Consider the following 19,972-nt stretch of genomic DNA (forward strand, 5'->3'; position numbering starts at 1 on the left):
TTTTAGAGGCGTACTTTCTAAATTTAACTCAGTTTGCAGTCTTACAGTCAGATATTGAATATGACTCAAGCATTGCTATATTTATTCATATTTATTTTACAAGACGATGATGGAAATTGGCTGACCTCCATAGCCGTTGGCAACATTGAACCAGAGCAGTCTTGCCAACATTCCTATGTTGAAGACACTTGACAACATTTTTTTCTTTCCTTTTTGTGACCGGGTATAAGTAAATGATTTAGAAATAGCATTTGTTTGCATTGGTTGGTTACAAATACCTCACTCAAGTTCAGGCGATTTGTTGTCTATCGGCACCTTCAAAATTAATCTGCTTCTCATGCTTTTGACACGAGAGGTCCCGCCCATGTAGAAAGCGTTATTTATTATGGTAGTCAGCTGACAATTTGGTTTTTAGTGGTCTTCCATTTTCAAGTCTGACATTTTGGTCGTCTGTTAAGAGTTGTAAATGAAACTGTATATCTCCGTGTCCCTTTTCTATGTCTGTTTCTTTCGCTCTTTGGTCGAGTATGCCTTGGGGAAAAGGTTGAAATACAATGAATGCCTGGAATTACAAAATCCCCTATTAAAAGGTGAATTCGAAATAGATTTTCTACTCATTTATATGACAGGTGAGTTTTGTAAATCATTACCCACACATGTAAAAATTGCTTCAGCCTTTTTTCTCATCTATTTATTAATGTTAAAAATTCTACTTAAACTGAAAATCGACACAAACAAATCTTTGAACAGACATAATACAGATGCCTTAAACTAGAGATGGTAAATGTTTATGCATATATTTATAACGGCAAAAAAGCAAATTGCACGCTTGTCATTTTCGACTATAAATGCGTCTCTCTCTCTCTCTCTCTCTCTCTCTCTCTCTCTCTCTCTCTCTCTCTCTCTCTCTCTCTCTCTCTCTCTCTCTCTCTCTGATAAGAATTTTATACAGCATATTTAGTGTTATGTGGAATTTCTTGCGTTATAAAAAGTTTAAGGTAAAAGCTTAAATATTTAGGTTTTTGGCCTTGGTTCCATTAGATTGTCAACGTTGTTTCGTTTCCACGAAAAAGAAAAAACTAGAGAGAGAATCTGATTGCGTATACCAAATATTTTCTTCGAACTTCCACGAAGCGTTTTATGAAAAACCAGCTTCATGTTTGCCATCGTTTAAATTAAGTAAGTCCGTACACCCCACATGATTAAGATCAGCAGTTGCCTACGATGCCCCAAGAGATAAAGTCTTTACACATTAACCTTTTTGCTGTGGTGATGTATCAGATCATGTCACTGAGGGACCGTATGCCTCATGAGCAGGGCTTTTTCTTAGACGAAAATGACGTCATAAGAAAAGTAATTTATTTATTTATTTCTCTCCTTAGCCCCGTAAGGGGGCAGTACTTTTTGTGTACTTCATGCTTAGTATTTTTGAAGCTTCATACTTAGTATTTTTGAAGCTTTCAATCGGCCCTTAGTTGCAACCCCTTTCATTCCTTTTACTGTACCTCCGTTCATATTCTTTTTCATTTTACATTCCACACTCTCCTAACAATTGATTCATAAGGCAACTGCGAGTTTTTTTCTCCTGTTACACCTCTCAGACTTTTTCACGGTCTGTTTCCGTTTCAGCGCCGAATGACCTTATAGATCTCAACGATTGGCCTTTGGCCTAAATTCTATATTCTTTTCTGTTGTCCTCCTTACTGTTTCACGCTCCTTAGATGTTGAAGATATGGAGAATTTTTTTGCTTAATTCTACCGGTGAATTTGTTTCGAAATGTTTGTTTATTTCAAGTATTTTAAATTTTATTAATTTTTTTATTTACTTTATTCATGTCACGTACGTAATGCCTGTTTTGGTAAAATTGGTCAGTTGCTACGTGAAGTTTTTTTTATTAAGAATTTGACTCCCCAGTGGTTATGCCGCCAGTGTCGTTCTCATGGTGCACTGAAGGGTCCATGTGCCAACAGCCTTTACTTTACCTCCATTCCATCTTCCTTCGTTCGGTCCTGCTGTTCAGCCTCTCTTACTTTTACTTCTTATTACAAGTGTGGGGGGGTTTCCTCTCAGTTCCACCTACAGTTCCATTTACTTCATCTCATTTATTTTCTGGATCTCTTTATCGTGCTCTCCAACCTATCCAGCTCCTCTTCGCTGTCTTAGGCGCTGAATGGCCGAGAGTGCCCCAGTGCTTCGCCAGATAGCTTAGATTTCATAAAAACGAACTGAAACTCTACGATTTTGACCTCCGTGCGAACTTAACCTGTACAAGTTGGTATTAACACATTTACTTTTAAATACGCTTCTGTTTACTCTACAATATTAAGCTCGAAAATGACCCTAACTAAATAAATCGTAGCATTGCACCTTCTTTCATTTCATCCTCCGGTTTGCGCCCGAGAACTTCATTTATTTTTATATCATTTCGTCATTTCGAAATTACGACTTAATGTTATTAATCCCAGTATCCATCGGTTAATCTCTTCATTTTAATGAACAGATTTAAAAGTGACAGACTAATTTGAAAGTTCTTCGTGAGTTCTTTTATTCATGATCATTCATAGCTCCCCTTTATGAGAATAATACTAAATTGGATTAGAAAGAATTGCGAGTTTGATGTATAAATGCGATAATTTAATTAGTGACACGTGTCAATGTATCTTTCATTTCCTGAATGAATATTTAGTTCGTTTAACTAAATGGCAATTGTATTTATTTAGCTGTCTATCTATGTCTGTCTATGTATGTATGAATATATACAGGTATATGTACAATGTAAATGGTGTATATGTTTGTTATTTATAACGAGTCTGACAATGCAGCAGGTGAATGAAAGTCAATAGAAGGATTGATTGATTATGCCGTCGTAATGCTGGAGAATCTCATCATGGGAAGACCGTTCTTTACAGACCTCTGTTATTCAGTGTTAGAGTCCGTCACGAAATACGAAAGTGTAATGATTAATAGTAGTCATGACATGAAAATTCTGTTCTCACTTTATTGATTATGTTCATTTTTCAGTCTTGTCAGTGCTACTGTCAGCGTTTGCAACGGAATTTTTTTTATTTATTTTTTTTTTTTTTTTGTATTTTTTGCAGTGAATATGGCGTGCATACAAAGAATTGTACTCTAGCATTCTGCATCTGAAAACAAAAATACTTATGTGTTTTGAATGTATATTATTTAAAAACTTCACTAATTGTATTTTTCTGTAAGTCACTTTAGAAATATCTCACTATTCCTTGAAGAATTATCAGCATATAAACTTCAGGATTGACGCTTAGTTGTGGTAATGGACCTTTGCAGTGATAACGATTACCTTGACAGCCTGATGATATTATATAGCCTACAAACTATAGTTTCTTGCACGAAGCTTTTAGTTTTCAAAGTGGTTTCTTTTAGTTTTCAAAGTGGGTTTCTTTAAGTTTTCACAGTGGATTTCTTGAATGCGGTTTTATTGTGGTTAAAACCCGTGTGAAGTATATGAGAGTTATATTTTTGTAATTCTTTATAATTATTTTTATTGGAATTGATACTTATTATTGCAACTGTGAATAGAAAAAGGAGAATGGTGATTGCTCTCCCCCCCCCCCCCCCCCCCACCCCGTTATTTCAAACAAGTGACCAAACACAAAAAACTTATGAATAACTAAAGAAAGTAAAACTTGTTCGAAAAATAAATACTGTCCATGATTTATTTCAACGAGAGAAGAGGATAAACGGACTGGTGAAGCGTTCGAGAGTGCGCAAATTTACTCTCTGTGACCCGCGTCATGGTGGGGGGGGGGGCCGCTAATAGCCCCTCCCCCTACCGCCACCGCCACCGCCAACACCAACCCACTCTTCCCAGCGTCCAGCTGAACGGTTTGTCATGCAACGGCGATCGTTGCTAAAGATCAATGACAGAGCAACGCTGCTAAAGTTGTTAATGCTCTCTACCTGTTGGCGTTCGGCTTGTCCATACTAAGGACATGCTATCCATCGTTGCATGTAGGCAGCGGTAGCAACGTCATCCATGGTTACGGAACAACAAGGAACTAACACGGACTTCCTATGAAGACAAGTGTCTTTAGTTTCACTCTCTCTCTCTCTCAAAACTTGAACATTCAAGTCCATTATGCGAGTGTGTGTGTGTGTGTGTGTATATATATATATATATATATATATATATATATATATATATATATATATATAATATATATATATGCTAAGACTTGTCCAACTAGGTAATATTGTGTGGATTTGAAATAGTATATCAACTAGATGCGTTTTTGGTGGCTGTACTTTACTTATGAATGTTCAATAGAACATTTCAGTGACCAAATATCACTTAACTGAATTACCGCAAAGGAATAACAAAACATCAGCAACGGCTTATTTTTTGGTTTAGATCTCTCAGCTTCTCTTTCTGTGCCCTCTTCAAAGGTCTTTGGATCCCAGCCCATTGACTGTATAATTAATCTTTATACATCTTTCAAACCATTTGTCATAGGTGGCCGTTAGGCGGTATTCAACCTGATGTTTTCGTTCTTGTCAATTTTTTTTTTATAGAAATTAGAGACGCTCTGATACCAAATTTTTGGCCGATACCGATACCGATACCCTACAATACCAACTTTTAAAGCCGACGCCAATACCCATACCGATGCCAACTTTTAAAGCGGATACTGAGAATATGTATTGTTACTAAAATCATTCATGTTCTCTGGTTATTGTATATTAAAGGTTCAAAACTTGAAATGTCATATAATAGTGGTATATGAAGAATTTCAAGGCATAAATGTTATTGAAAAGAACATCAAGTATAACTATGTAGTATTTCATACCTTTATTACCCGGATACAGTTTGGCTTATATTATGGCTACCATTAGAAGACTTTTAACAATTTAGGTATGTAGTGCTTACTTGAATTCATGGGGTGACGAGCAATCTAAAATCACTAATATATACTTTTATTCTGAGTTTTAATCTATATATTGGCTAGAAACGGATGACAGACTCATTTATTTAGATTATGAAAGGTCCTGGTAATGGAGAGGTTAATCCTTGGCCTCATTACAATACATAAATTGGTTCTATTAAGTAATCCCAAGAAAAATGAGATACCGGTACACAAATAAAAATGAGATTACGAAAGGACCAGAGTTTGTTTCTCAGTATATATCAACAAAACATTCAACTCAAAAAAGCACAAATCCCTTTGCAAGTTCCAACTCATACTTGGACCATCTGAAATAAGTTAAGATTATAACTTTATTAAAGATAATATTCAAATAATTATCCTGGGAATGAAAAGTGGCTCAGAAAAATAATAATATGGCAGCCTAGAAGGATTTTAAATTCCTATACTAATGACAGAAGTATCGGATGGTATCGGTTAGAGATTCACCGATACCGATGCCACAAAAAATACCCGATACCGATACCGGTCCTTTCTTTTCATGAATCGGAATGATATGAAGCCCACAGAAATTCCAGTCCTTCTGTTAACCTTAAATATATCTTAACACCCTCTCTCTCTCTCTCTCTCTTTGGCCGCTGTCGTTAGCAATTTTCCCTCCCTTTCAAATCTGTCCATCCAGTGTTGGTTTCATATGTTTTTATTTGATTTTTTATTTGGGTCATTTTTTTTCATTTTTTTTTTTTTTTTTTGCCGTATGCCATCATCTTTTGTTTCACTCATTTTATCCATCTGTAAGATCCACATGCCGCTAAATTTCAGGAGACCCACGGATACAGGGTCTGATCCGAAAGATATAGAATTTTGGGCTTGCCGTTTGCCATTTCATTTAATAACTCCAAAACCCAATGTCCTCAGGAAGCAGAATATTCTTCCTAACCACTCTTAAGATCTCTAGAAAATTTTATCAAAACACTAAGTTGCTTTACTTCACCTCATGTTGCAGGAGTAATGGTAGATCCCCTTTTCACTTAGAAGTGTCATATTGATATATTTTTTTGTATTCATGTAATTGTCATTTTTACTTTTCACAGCTTTTTTTATATAATGAACTACTACTCCTCAAAATGGTCCTTGATGGGTCTTATCATAAACACTATAGTTTTCTTGTTATTTGTGTGGGAATAATTTTGGTCTCTAAATGCATTATATGGTTTTAGTATGATGTTTGCAAATGCAGTTATAACAGCTTCTGTTTCATCAGAGACAGAACGTTCTTATTGTCCCTTTTTTCCATTTTCCTGGTGAATACCTTCGTAGAATTTATGGCCATAATCCTGTGGTATTTGATTTGATAATTATGTATAAGAATGTCTTTAAAGTTCTAAAGGGTCCACAATAATACAAAGTGTAAAAAGTCCGTGTATAATTTTGAAGACTTTACAGAAAGCTTTCGAACCCTTCCCTGGGTTCATCTTCTGTCCAAATGTCTTTAAAATTGTTAAATCTAATGGCGTTAAAAGATGTCTTACGAACAACTTCCGTTTCTGTATATGTGATGAATTGAACTTGTTGTCTAGGAGGGATCCCTTCCCGTTAAACCTTGCACATGAATCAATCGCTTTTAACCTTACAAGTCTCGATTGAGTTTTTGTCACACAATCGATAGCGTTATTAGTTTTTACGGGCTTAATCTCCTTAAGTATTTAACGCCCGTCACTATCTTTCTTACTTTGTGTGTGAATGTATACACGCACGAACTTCTATGTGTGTGTTGTGTATATATATATATATATATATATATATATATATGTGTGTGTGTGTGTGTGTGTGTGTATGTGTTATATATATATACACACATACATATTCATACATACCACGCACTGCTTCATCACTACCCTTTCAAATCTCTTAGGTTACTTCTTTACATCAAATGATCGATCCACACACCATTGTTTAGTCCCACACTGTTCCTCCCCCCCATCAGTCTTTCTATCATCTGTCTTACTTTCTCAATCAGAATCCGACTACACATTTTCTTCTGTCACCTTTACCCTTATGCAGAGAAACGGTTATTCCTCTCACTCATTTACAGAGTTTTGGTCCCCCTCGTACAGCTTACACATCCGAATTAGCCATTCAGTCACACATTCACACCAGTACATCTGGTGTCTTCAACTTTTTCATCTCTTAATTACCTCTTTAGATCCTCAGCTATCACATCCACCAGCACACTCAAATTTTCACTTAACCGTTCTTCCATTGCCTTCTATCTTCTACATTATTATTATTATTATTATTATTATTATTATTATTATTATTATTATTTAGTAGATGAACCATATTTCAATAAATTGAAATTATTCATTCTATGGCTTCAGACATTATTATTGTCTCGCCATTTGCATCTTTAAATCCGAGATCCATTTCCTCACTAACATTTTTTTCAGCATTTTCCTGTCAATCGAACAACCTCATGTCCTCTGTAAAAGTACTTGAAGAGATCCACCCTTTTATTTTTATCGTTTGTTTTCTTCTCTCAGTTTACTCATGAGTGCCTAATCCATCTCCTCGTTTACCTGTACAGGATATCTTCTTACATTGGATTGCAAATGTATACGTACATATGTATATATAAGACGTCCCTTTTTGTATGTATAAGGTCACCCTCTTCGTGGAGGTTCCCTGCTGCCGTCCCATTTGCCGTCGCCCTCTCCCACCCCAATCATTTTCCCTTCACCGTCCTTTCATGTTTGGCGTCCCCTGAAGGGAAATGAGAGGTCCCCAGCATGCAACCTGATAACTTGGCAACACTTTGAAAAGAAACGTCTGTAGAAAGGGGTCGACATCGATTATGGGAAGAGGGGTTTTATAACTTCTTCCATCGGAACCCCTTTCTCGATTTGGCTACTGACATAAAGGTGAGAGTGTCACGCTCGCGAGAATCGCGCGGGTGTGTCTGCTGGTTGCTCTCCACGATTGATGGTATTGAAATTTTAGCTCACTTGATAACTGCTGAGTGTTGTTTATTTTATTGTTTATTTTATATTTTCATTGTCATTCCCTTATGTTTTGCATCGCGGATTTTCTCTTTCTCGCGGACGTATCGTAATTATATACCCAGGTTTGATCCAAATTTTAAGGATGATTCTGTGGCGTTTGTCTAAAATCATGTTTGCCACTGTAAGCTAATTAGTGATTAGGTACTTGGAGTGGCGTCGGTCAGGTAAATAAGAGAAACATATACTATCAGAATTTTTAAAACAAAGACTCTCTCTCTCTCTCTCTCTCTCTCTCTCTCTCTCTCTCTCTCTCTCTCTCTCTCTCTCTCTCTCTCTCTCTCTCTCTCTCTCAGAGGAAAACCCCATAAATGAGTGTTAGTGGGTAAGTTCTAACGTATATAAATAACCATTAGTTTATATGCACACATGTGAATGTTCTTTTACGGGATCGTGTGTGTGCATAGACCAGATAATAGAAAATAGTATTAATTATTTATAAGAATAATGTTCATTCATATTTTCATTTTGACAGTGAATAGAAAATAAGATTTCTTTATGATTACTGTATTTTTTTGTGTTAATATATATCCTTACAGTAATTTTCCATGCTGCTGATTGGGTTGTTTTCTCTAAAATTTAGTGTTTCTCTCTCTCTCTCTCTCTCTCTCTCTCTCTCTCTCTCTCTCTCTCTCTCTCTCTCTCTCTCTTCCTTGTTCCTTTTTTAATTTTCTAATGTTCGCATGTGTCTTTGGCGTTATTTCAATCTTTCGTCGATATGTGAACTACCTTTTTATCTATACAGGCTTACACTCTTGTAAATCCACTTGCGTTTCGTATAGTTATCTGGTTCATTTCTCCGTGTATATAGCTGTGACAGTTTTCGGGAGTTATAAATGTGGACGTCGATGCAATTCGGCACCGAACGATCACTTTTATGCCGAAGAAGTATTACTGAAACTACTGATGAATTCAGAACTTCGTCTTCTTTTTCTTCTTCTTCTTCTGGATCTTCTTCTTCTTTATTTATTTATTTATTTATTTATTCATTTATTTTTTAAATAGCTTCTAGTGTTGTGAAGTAATGTTTTGCTCTTGTGTTGCAAAATAATTTATGCATACAATTATTCTATTGTGTGGGGCAATAGAAACAAGTTTATGAGCACTTTTTCCGGCTCTTTTCAGATCACCTTACAGGGCAATGACGTGTAAACTGGGAAAATCGATTTTGTTCTCAGGAATCCCGGAGAAATATAAATCGGCCAACAAATACGTAGTCTCATTTGAAAGAATGTTGTTATTTGCTCTCCTTTTGCTGGAGGTTTTTGTAAACTTTTCAAGCCTTTGAAGACTCCTAAGCTTTGGAAATGCCAGATGGGGAAGCTGCCTTCTCAATGGATGTTTTGACGGGAGATGACGGGAGAGAACATCTCTTGAATGGGAGACTTCCCCACACTTCTGTCAAAACGTTTGTTCAACGTGTTGTGACGTTTGTTATCAGCCAGGCCCGATTTTTAGTCTGGATTCAGGTGGAAATGGGAATCATTTTTCATTTCCAGCTTCTGCGAGCTTTTAGGAATTTTGATCCTCCGTTTACGATAGCTATCAATATACTGTAGCCATGAACGATTGAACGGTGTCTCATATTATATCGAGTGTTTAAATTGATCTCTTTTCATGTAAGACTAATCAATTTAAAAATAGATCAGATAGATATAAAAAGAACTTTGTCCTAGATACAATCCCCTGTATCGGCATCTGTAATATATATCCCTCTCTGTTTAATCGTGAAGCGGGGTTTCGTTCCCTTTCAGTTATAAATTCATAGAATTTTCCCTCTTTTCAAAGCACAAAAGAATATTTAGGTGTCTGATTCAGTGCAAATTGCGTGGAACATTCTGTCATAAGTTCTCATCGGAAACTGGCTGACTAGCGTTACCGCTAGGTGCATTACAATTGGTGCGTACATAAAGGCCTACATGACCGAGTCACTCGTCTGATAATATGATGAGCTATAATACAGAAAATTAATTCCTCGATGTTGTTGGTGCCAAGGTGATTAAAATGTCTAGAAAGAGATTCCGGGAGTCTCGTCATCGCATATGATCAGTATCATTATGAGAGCAAAGCTGGCTCTAAGATGTCCTCTGTACAGATTTTATTATGTCTAATACCACGAAAATTGCTTTGGATTATTATTCTTCAGCAATATGTGAGAGCCAAGTTTCCACATATACTCTTTCTTGCATTTTTTCTAACCTGAGATACTCCTTTTTTATGGTGTATATGGAAGGTTGGTTTCGTTAATTATGTATATATACATACATACATATATATATATATATATATATATATATATATATATATATATATGTGTGTGTGTGTGTGTGTGTGTGTGTGTATGTGTGTGTTTTGATGTAAATAAACATACAGTACACACGCACAGGCATATATGTGTGTGTGTTTCCTGATATTATTCGTTCATTGTTATATATAGATTTGATATATATATATATATATATATATATATATATATATTATATATATATATATAGATATATACATATATACATATATACATATATATATTATATATATATATATATATATATATATATATATATATGCGTATGTTTGTATGTGTGTGTGTTCTTGGTAGTTATTCGAGTGACGGAAGTTATAGCCCAGCCACCTCATCCCAAAACAATTTTGCCAAGAGGCGAAAGGTTAAAAACCAGTGTGAAGACATTTACACTATATATATATATATATATATATATATATATATATATATATATATATATATATATATATATATATATACATACATACATGCATACGTACATTGAAACCTGCAATGCGTTCCCAATGTGTGCAGTTCTCAACAATATGTTTCAGCAACCTTTCAAGAGGTCGATTTCCCGTTCCATGGTGATTAGCTGAGGTCCTGGCCTTCAAGTGTAGCTGCACTGCACCAGATAACATGATCTCCCTCTCGTTTCCAAGCTCCTCCCCCTGTTATCCACCTTATACACGCAGGCCTGGCCTGTTTCCCCCCCCCCCCTTTTTTTTTATTGATTGACAGTCCTGCGTGAACAAAGCGAAATTATATAATAATATTTAAAGTGCTGAAAGAGATTAAAAGGTGATTATTTATTAGAATAATGTCTGAAGGCTTATTTTAATATCAGTCGTATACTTGGTGGTATAATTTTATTCAGCTCTGTTTTGATCGTTCGATAAGGTTTGAAAGCTTCAGGGGCAACTTTTAAAACTTATAAGAGTGGACTTGAATAAGTAGAATGAGGTCAAATGGTAGTTGGAAATGAAAGCTAATATTGATCATTGGTGCCTAAAGGTGTATATTATGAATTAATTTGTTGTTCAGTTATGCACAGATATTGCTCAGTATAATTCAGTATCATTCCTTTTAATAGAATAAGTCTTATTATGTTTCTTTAATTAGAATATGTTTGGTTTGCATGGTACTTTTTAGAAGGCGTATTATAAAGCTAGAGATTTTACTATATTTTTTATTTCGGCGAGGAAAGATTTTTTCATATTCAAAATAATGTTTTCTTGGCCGAGGCAGCCATATAATATAGGTAGGAAAATGATGAGTAAAATCAATAGTTATTCCGCCCTTTGAAGTTACACTTCAGTGCCCTTTTGCTGTTAATTGTGAGTAGATCTTGCACGTTTTACAAACTGTTATCCTTGCGTAACATCTAATCTACAATATTATTTTTTAATAATATTTGTATTTAGCCGATACGTACTCACTTTAAAAACATATTCACAGACTAATTTTGTTACGATCTGTTTTTCAGTCATTTTTGCCGACTACAGTGAACACCATTATGTTGTAGCGCTTGCCAATAAAATGCTTGTAACGGATATGCCTGGTCTTCATAGTTTTGTTATTAATTCCGAGTTAGATGAACCCATTGCGAAGATTCTAATTAAATGGAATTTCATAACTGCTGCTTCCCAATTATTACTTGAAAGTGTTAACTTGATTTTACATTCAAATGAACGGTAGTTTTCATAAAACTAATGGTGGAGCAAAGTTGCTTTAAATTATTATAGTATTTGTGATGTGTTTTGTCGAAAAAAGTTGGAAGACACAACAGTTAATGAAGCAATTAAAACTAAAATGTACCGTGCTTGGTGGTGGTTTAACTTCAGTGAAATAGAAATTTCCAGAACTTGTGGAATGGCCGCTTACTCAGCCTCCTGTATCTTTTTTGTACCGTAGTTTTGAGAATTCGTTTCCTCGCCCATTATGTATGTTAACAAAAGTGAAAACAAATAGTTATGCATCCAGTTTAGAAGTGGATTAGGAGGCGAAAGTGAAAAATGCAAGAAAAAGAAGAATTGGTCAGCCCCACTTGTTCTTTTCTTGTAAACCATGATGACCTCTCATGGATGAGTAACGAGCAGCTGTTGTATTTGAGGCCTCTTATAGTGGGGGTCTATTGGAGACTAATGTTTACTTATTATATTGACAATTGTGGCATAAATGTGCAAATGGTTACATTGCTTGAGATACAATTTTGCCTACTATTTTAATGGCCGTTCCAGAGTAATGTGAAACTTGTGTTAGAGTTTGGTTCAGCTTAAGCCAAAAATTGTACCTAACTTTTAGCCATTTTCAGATGATTTTTACGAGACGAGAATGATGACATTTTAATCATTCATGGTAAGTAACATCAATCATTTGTTTCACTAAAGAGAAAACATTGATTACCCAAAGACTGATTATCTTTTCTTTCTTCTTTGCAGTGCTGATGTTCGGTTGCACGGTTCAGGGTGAGGATAAGTGTAGTAGTGAGTAGAGAGTGCATGTATACTCCAGCGATGACAGGTACCTCCTCCATTCCTAAGGGAACCGCACCACAACATATACGACTTTCCTTTATCTTGACCGATCTGAGACATAGCGTGAATCGCGATTTAAGCTTTAGTTCAGTTCTGTTGATGTTTATGTATTCATGTGGAAAGGAAATGGGGATTCTTTTTTCTTTAATACTAACACTTAATGTTCATTATGAAAAAAATAATTGACATGGACATTTTAGGATTTTTGTCCCTATTTTGATTGATTTTCCGTTTTAGTAGGATATTTTGGATGATTTTATGCTGCTTTATTTCATGAATATTCTGCGTTAATAGCAGTCGAAACATTGATAATGAGAATTTTAAAAATTAGAATGATAGTTTATTTGAAAGTATCCGAGAGGTCTTATTTCAGTTATTGAATACCAGTGGGCTTCTTTTTTTATCATCATACCAGAGGGGTTATTGATGCTGCATCCTTACATATTTCTTTCGATTGTGTTAGTAAAGTTTCCTTCAAGTCTGGAGATGTTATTACTTATTTTCCGTTTTTCAAAACTTTGAAATAAGTATTATTGAACATTGATACGTTCTTTGAAAATTCTAGATCTTAAGGCATTAATGACAAATAGTGAAACCCTTTTTGGCCGTATTCCATCCAGCATATTATCAGTAATAGGTCCGTGGAAGGATTTTATTTTAGTCAGTTTAAACGGTATGTATACAGAAGGTGAAGTCATACAGTGTACCATTCAAAATGTTACACTTTTTTATTTGCCATTATCATTTTTGGTCTTACACAAAATACATTTTGGTAGACATCATCCCTGAGGAGTGCGTGTACGCGATGGCTGTCATTGAAAAACACATGGCTCTCTCTACTTTATTTGTATCCATTTTTCTCCTGTTTTGACTTGAATTTCCACTTTAACTTCCTGTATTTTTTCCTTTGCATTTTGATTGCCCTTAACGTTACTAGTGTGATGTAGATGGCAAAAAGAGTGAATTCAAAAACGCGTATCTTAGTGTCAGTCAATCCAGGTTGTACAAAAATACACCTTTTTAAAAAAGATTTCATTGGAGTTGAAAGAGAAAGTTTTTGAATTCACTACAGGTAGTGTAATGTTAAGAGTAATATCCATTGACACTGCATTTTACAGAATCTATTTAAAATTAACTGAATGGTTTGAGGCATGAAATAGCGTATTAGAGGTTTTCCTTCAGTTCTTTTGCGTGTCAGCATGTTAACTAACTTTATCATAAGTAGTTACAGCTTTTAAGTTAACTACAGTAATAGTTAGAAATAGGGTAATTTCTTAGTCTGAACTCGGAAACTGAGTTGGTAGTAGAGTATCTATAGCAACCAAATACCTTCTAGTTTCTAACATTTTACGGGTGAGAATAGTTCAGGAAAACTCACTTTATATCAGCTGGGTCATCCTGGATCATATATATTTAGTTACGTATACACTGTTTCCAAAGTTAGGTTCTGTACATTGGCCTATTGAGGGGTCAGTCAGTCTCTGTGCTAGGGAGAGTATTATATACTTGGGAGAGCCTTTATTTTGTGGGGAGGGGAGGGTTTTACTTATTAGCATATATTTTCCTAGCTGGCTGCAATATATTTATTCATTTCTTATGAGTTATGTGTAATTTTTTAATATTGCTCCTATACTAAGGTTGTTTTTTTTTTCGCGTTCTTGCATTCTATGAATCTTGCCTGTAGTGTATGTGATCTCTTTGCTTGTTCTATGAGAATGACTAGTGCTTCGAAATATTAAAGATAATTGATACGTTTTCAGAAAATCCCCATCGTTTTAACCCTGATAAAATAGAGAGGGTTGGAGTAAGGAAGGGTATCTGTCCGTACAAAATATGCCAAAAGAAATGACTAAATGAACCGTTCAATGAGCGTGAAAAACACATGGAAAAGGTTCATTAAAAACAGCATCCCTGACTAGGGATTAAGCTGGGAAGAAGACATATTTGACCTTATATATATTGGCCACAAGCTCGCGAGCATTACTATGCAAACCCATACGTACAAACACATAGAGTATTTGCTGCATGAAGTAGACGACATGCCATATATTCACATGTCAAGTATCTCTTATAAAAAATTAGCTTTTTTTCTGAAATGTAGGTTAATTATTGTCATAAGTTTTCCAAATCTTGGTTGGTTTCCTATCCAAAATTAACTGTTCGGTTACTGGTTTTTCAGTTTTAATTTTGATAAATGGAACTACTACTTTTTTTACTAGTTTTAATTATCTTCCTCTTACTGATAATTCTTGATGAGTTAGACATATCTTTCATACGTATTTCAACTAAAGTACATTTTCATTAAGAATTATCCCGATGACCCTCAGTGGCGTGGTTGGTATGGTGTTGGCGTCCTACCTCGGTGGTCGCGGGTTCGATTCTCGGCCATTCCATTGAGGAGCGAGAGATGTGTATTTCTGGTGATACAAGTTCACTCTCGACGTGGTTCGGAAGTTACGCAAAGCCGTTGGTCCCGTTGCTGAATAACCACCGGTTCCATGCATCGTAAAAGCACCATACAAACAAACAAACCGATGATCTAGTTACTTTTGATTTAATCGGAAAACTCTTCTATATGCACTAGCATCTGCTTATAGGATGATATGTTACAAGTAACATCCTTAGAAAGACTGTTTATTGGTAGTATCGAAATATTGTTTTTTTCCACCATTGCTATAATGAGGCAATGAGAGGAAATACTGAACCATTAAAATTGCCTTGGTGAAACGTATGAAAAAGAAATATTAAGTTAATGGCTCTGCCGAATGTCTTCCATGCCTTTTCTTTCTGTTTTTGTATCGAGTTTCTTTTTTTAAACAAGTTTGGCCCATTTGGGTATACTGGGCCATTAAAGTAACGATAGCCTTGACTAAACTTAGGAACTTAAATTACTCTTCCCTACCTATACCTCTTTATTTACATTTCTCCTTTTTCCTTTAGTTTACGGACTTGTTTCTTTTGGCGTAAACTGTGAAATTCATCAAATCTTTGTCATAAAATGTACTCGTGAATATAAACTCATTTTAGTCAACAGCGGATATCAAGACATAAGATGAATAGGAGAAACTGCGAATCGATTTTTTGAGCGCCGATATCCCCAGATTTGTCCGAATCCTCCAGAGCTATCCTGGCTTGAACTTAATCACACTTTTTTCTATTCTTAATTATTAAAGAGACCGACTTGGAATCAGCCTAACTTTTAGATTAGTTGGCTTTCCATTTGTGATGATAATTATCTCTTCGCTGAGAGGAAGTGTTTGAGAAAAGTAAAGATGATGAAGTCTTCAAACTGAGTTTCGTTCTTGTAGTGAAAATCTTACGTCGGTTTAAATGTATATTTCTCAGCTTTCTTGTATTTCTCCACTCAAAGTTTAAAATTTTATTTAATCTAAATTGTGTAGTAAATTCCTGAAAGGCGGAAGCAGTGCGTATACTCCTTTCCTTGTCGACAGCAGCTCACTTTCTCTTTTCATTTTTGTTTTCCTCTTAGAAGTGATACAGGTAGCACTTGAAGGCTCGTGGAGAAATTCAAAAATGTTCTCTAGTTTTGAAGTCCCGCTAAATTGCGTTTCTTCTCTGCGTGTTGTGCTATGATGCATTTTGAATGAGGCTTCTCTCGCCTCACCAAGTTTTTGAACGATATTTTCCCTCGAACGTTTTACTTACATATATATATATATAGTATGTATCATATATATATATATATATATATATATATATATATATATATATATATATTATATATATATATATATATATATATATATATATATATATATTATCGTGCGTTGATATATCATGTGGATCTGATTTCGTCTTTGTTTTGCGGGTATTATTCCATGAATGAAACCTCATTTTATCCACATTAATATTTTTGCAAGAAGTTTCACGGTGAATTATTGCGTTAAGTGAGTTTATTGTCAATTCGAAGGTAACCCTATCTGTCTAACTGATGTGTCTCCTAACAGACACTTTCCTTTAGAGTTTAAATGATCTGAACTAGCAAGAAACGAAATCGAAATCAATAATAGTGATTTCAAGCGTCTCCCAGCACACTGATGTTCGTGGGAAGAAAATCCTTTTTGCCGAATTAATATTTTCTTTCTTAAAATTTTCTCCGGGATCAAATTTTTTTTTCTCTCTCTTTTCCCGTGTATAATCGAAGGGATAGTTGTTGCAAAGTCGGGTAAGGCTCTTCTCTAGTTTAATTTAAAAGTTAAGATAGTTACCAACTACCGAGATTTTTCAGGCAAGCTCGAATGTGAAAGGAACTACATGCAGGCTTTTACCGGGAAAAGTTATCTCTGCTCTCAGTAGTTAACTTTTATTCTCTCTCTCTCTCTCTCTCTCTCATTTCTTTTGTTTTGTAAATGTGGGTCTCTTCTTTCATAGAGGGGTGTGCAGTCGTTACACTAATTCATCACATCGGATAATAAGCAGATGATGTTATGAGGAGGTGTTTGGGGTAACAGGCACATGTGAAGTACAAAAAACACCTTTAATAAAACGTAGAGGGAATATCCAAAGACTCAAGAAACTAAAAGTGCTTATTTATACTGCTGGCCCTGTGAAATGTTAACCAAAAGTGAAATAAGGACAGGGTAATACTTCACGAACGTTAAGGAGAAATGAGAATATTAGCTTGCTGATTTATGCATTCTAGATGTATTTCAAACTAAGACTTTATAATCAGTAAGTTCAAATGCATATAAAGGATTTTTCCTTTGAAATGCTGGAAAATTTTAAAAACTACAAGAAATCTAGAATATTTAAAAATGAGATTAATAGTGCTGCGTATCTAAGCATTAACACAAAGTTGCATCATAATTACGAAATAAAAATGGAATTAATCAGAATTTTATGCATTTGAAAAAAATAGAAAAGTAAACAGAAACAAGAAAAAGACATATATATGTCAAAATGCTTCTTATATTTATTTTTCGTCATGTCAAAATGCAAGTCATATACATTCTTTAAATCAAAATACTTGCTTTATCATACATTCTTATGTCAAAATGGTTGTCATATCATACCCTCGGCAAGTTAAAATGCAAGTCATACATTCATTAAGTCAAGATATTTGCCTTATCATGCATTCATGTCAAAATGCTATCATATATACATTCTTTATGTCAAAATGCGTACCATATCACACTTTTTTCATGTCCAAATGCTATTCATATCACACATTAATCTTGTCAAAAAGTCTGTTTTATCATATGTTTTTCATGTCAAAATTTTAGTCATGTCATACTTCCATCATGTCAGAATACGTGTCATATTTCATCATGTCAGAATACGTGTCATATATATATATATTTTTTTTATGTGAAAACGCTTGTCCTATACGCTTTGCAGGTCAAATTGATGTCGTATTATACTCTGTCATAATGTTTGTCATATTATGATGGCATCATGTCCAAATGCAGTTTCCATGTCAAAATGTTTGTCCTATATTTTCAAGTTGTCGAAATGCTTGCCACATCATACTTACTCCATATCAAAATGCCTGTCATGTCATAATGACGTCGTATCAAAATGCAAGTCATGTCATGCAGTCTTGAAGTTAAAATATTTCAGTTATCATACATTGTTCGTGTCAAAGTGCTTACTTACATCATACTTTAAAAAACAGGCCCGTGCCCTAAACGGGCATACCCTCCATATTCGCATCCTCAATGTGCTGTATAATTTATATGTGGCTGTATTATTTATGCGCATATTCATACGCATGAACGTAAAAGATTTTTTAAAGATTTATTCATGCACACGGTTGTATTTAGATACGCGAAAATTCGGTTGTTTTCCTGTTTCTATATTTGATGGATTCAGTATTCACTGTTGGTATTATTCTGTCTAAAACATACCAGTCAGAATTGGAAGGTTTGTCTAAAATTTTTGAACGATTTTTATTTGTATGTTTATATATATATATATATGTATATATATACATATATATATATATATTTTTTGGATAATTAAATTTTAATTAAATAATAATAATAATTTATACGTATGTATATACTATATATGTGTAAAGTATACACATATATCCATACATACATACATACAAACAAAAATCGTTGAGAAATTCTAGTCAAATTATATATACTGGTATTTTTTATCAGGTACACTTGAAACCTTAGGGCATAAATCTTAATTTCTTTCTTGTAAAGATTTGTATAGGGAGAGAGGCGTAGTCTAAAAAAGGCTTTCAATAATGTTAATGCAAATAACGGAGACTTGAAGATCACCGAAGTTTTCATTTTTCTTTAGACACTGAAAAACGAATAAACAAATAAGTGTTTAACATATTTGAGGGTATGAGTGATATTTTTGAAGAAGTATAAAAAAAATAGCCCGTCATAGGATATTTACCCATTCCGGACAATAGTTCGACAGATCTAAACTGATAGATTGTTTTCGTCTTTTGGGTAAAAACCCTGTGCCACATTTACCAGTATCCAGTTTTAAATTCCTTACTTTATAACACATGAATCAATAAATCGGTAGTTTAAAGTTTTTAGCATGTTTTCCTGGACTTAGGCGTTCACATATTGTGATTATAATTTTATTTGTAAATAGAATGAGAAATCGCATTTATAAACGTGACAATGTTTCAAAAAACGCTGCCACTTTTCCTGTTACCTTCGACAGGCGATATGCAGGTGGGCCAAGCCTATTAAACCATGAAGTTTAAAGGAAGTATCTCTTAAGCTACCCTTGTATAAGCCCCACCACCCGGTCTAGCTGAGAACTCTAGCGCCAAAAAGAATGACTTCTTGCTTTAACAATAGTCAGTAGGAAAATTAATTTATTCCTACAGAAAGCACGCTGTGAAACGGGCAAATGCAGTTAAGCATTTCGGAAACTTGCAAATAGGCGATGCTGCAAAGGATAGCTGTTATTAAAGTAAGATCATCTGACGACGAAGATTCTTCGTAATGTACATTTTGTATAGAATCATATTATTACAATTCTTGCGATGATTATTGTAAATAATTTTTTTTCTCCCAATGATGAGTTTATGTGCAACAACCTTATAAAAGGTAAAAATTGTTACTCGCATTAGACCGTGAGTGAAAAAGGAAATGAAATTCAAGTAAACCATAACTTGATGAATTAGAATGAGGGGGAAACCTAAAATGAAGAGCAATGAAATCTAAAATATTACAAACTTGTTTTGGAAA

At 34.6% G+C, this 19,972-nt stretch overlaps 1 protein-coding gene across 15 annotated transcripts in view; it reads left to right on the top strand.

The window, feature by feature from the left end:
* LOC135216705 (protein quiver-like) overlaps positions 1-19,972 on the top strand; it is a 782,257-nt gene that overhangs the window by 573,176 nt on the left and 189,109 nt on the right. For 14 of the 15 annotated variants that reach the window (XM_064252149.1, XM_064252151.1, XM_064252154.1 and 11 more), the window contains exon 2: positions 12,687-12,713. In XM_064252149.1, the coding sequence (XP_064108219.1) occupies positions 12,687-12,713 (27 nt within the window). Of the gene's footprint in view, positions 1-12,686; positions 12,732-19,972 lie in introns of all 15 variants that reach the window. The other variant, XM_064252152.1, reaches the window with a different exon arrangement.

The sequence above is a fragment of the Macrobrachium nipponense genome, chromosome 6 (assembly GCF_015104395.2).
Source record: "Macrobrachium nipponense isolate FS-2020 chromosome 6, ASM1510439v2, whole genome shotgun sequence".
Lineage (NCBI taxonomy): Eukaryota > Metazoa > Arthropoda > Malacostraca > Decapoda > Palaemonidae > Macrobrachium > Macrobrachium nipponense.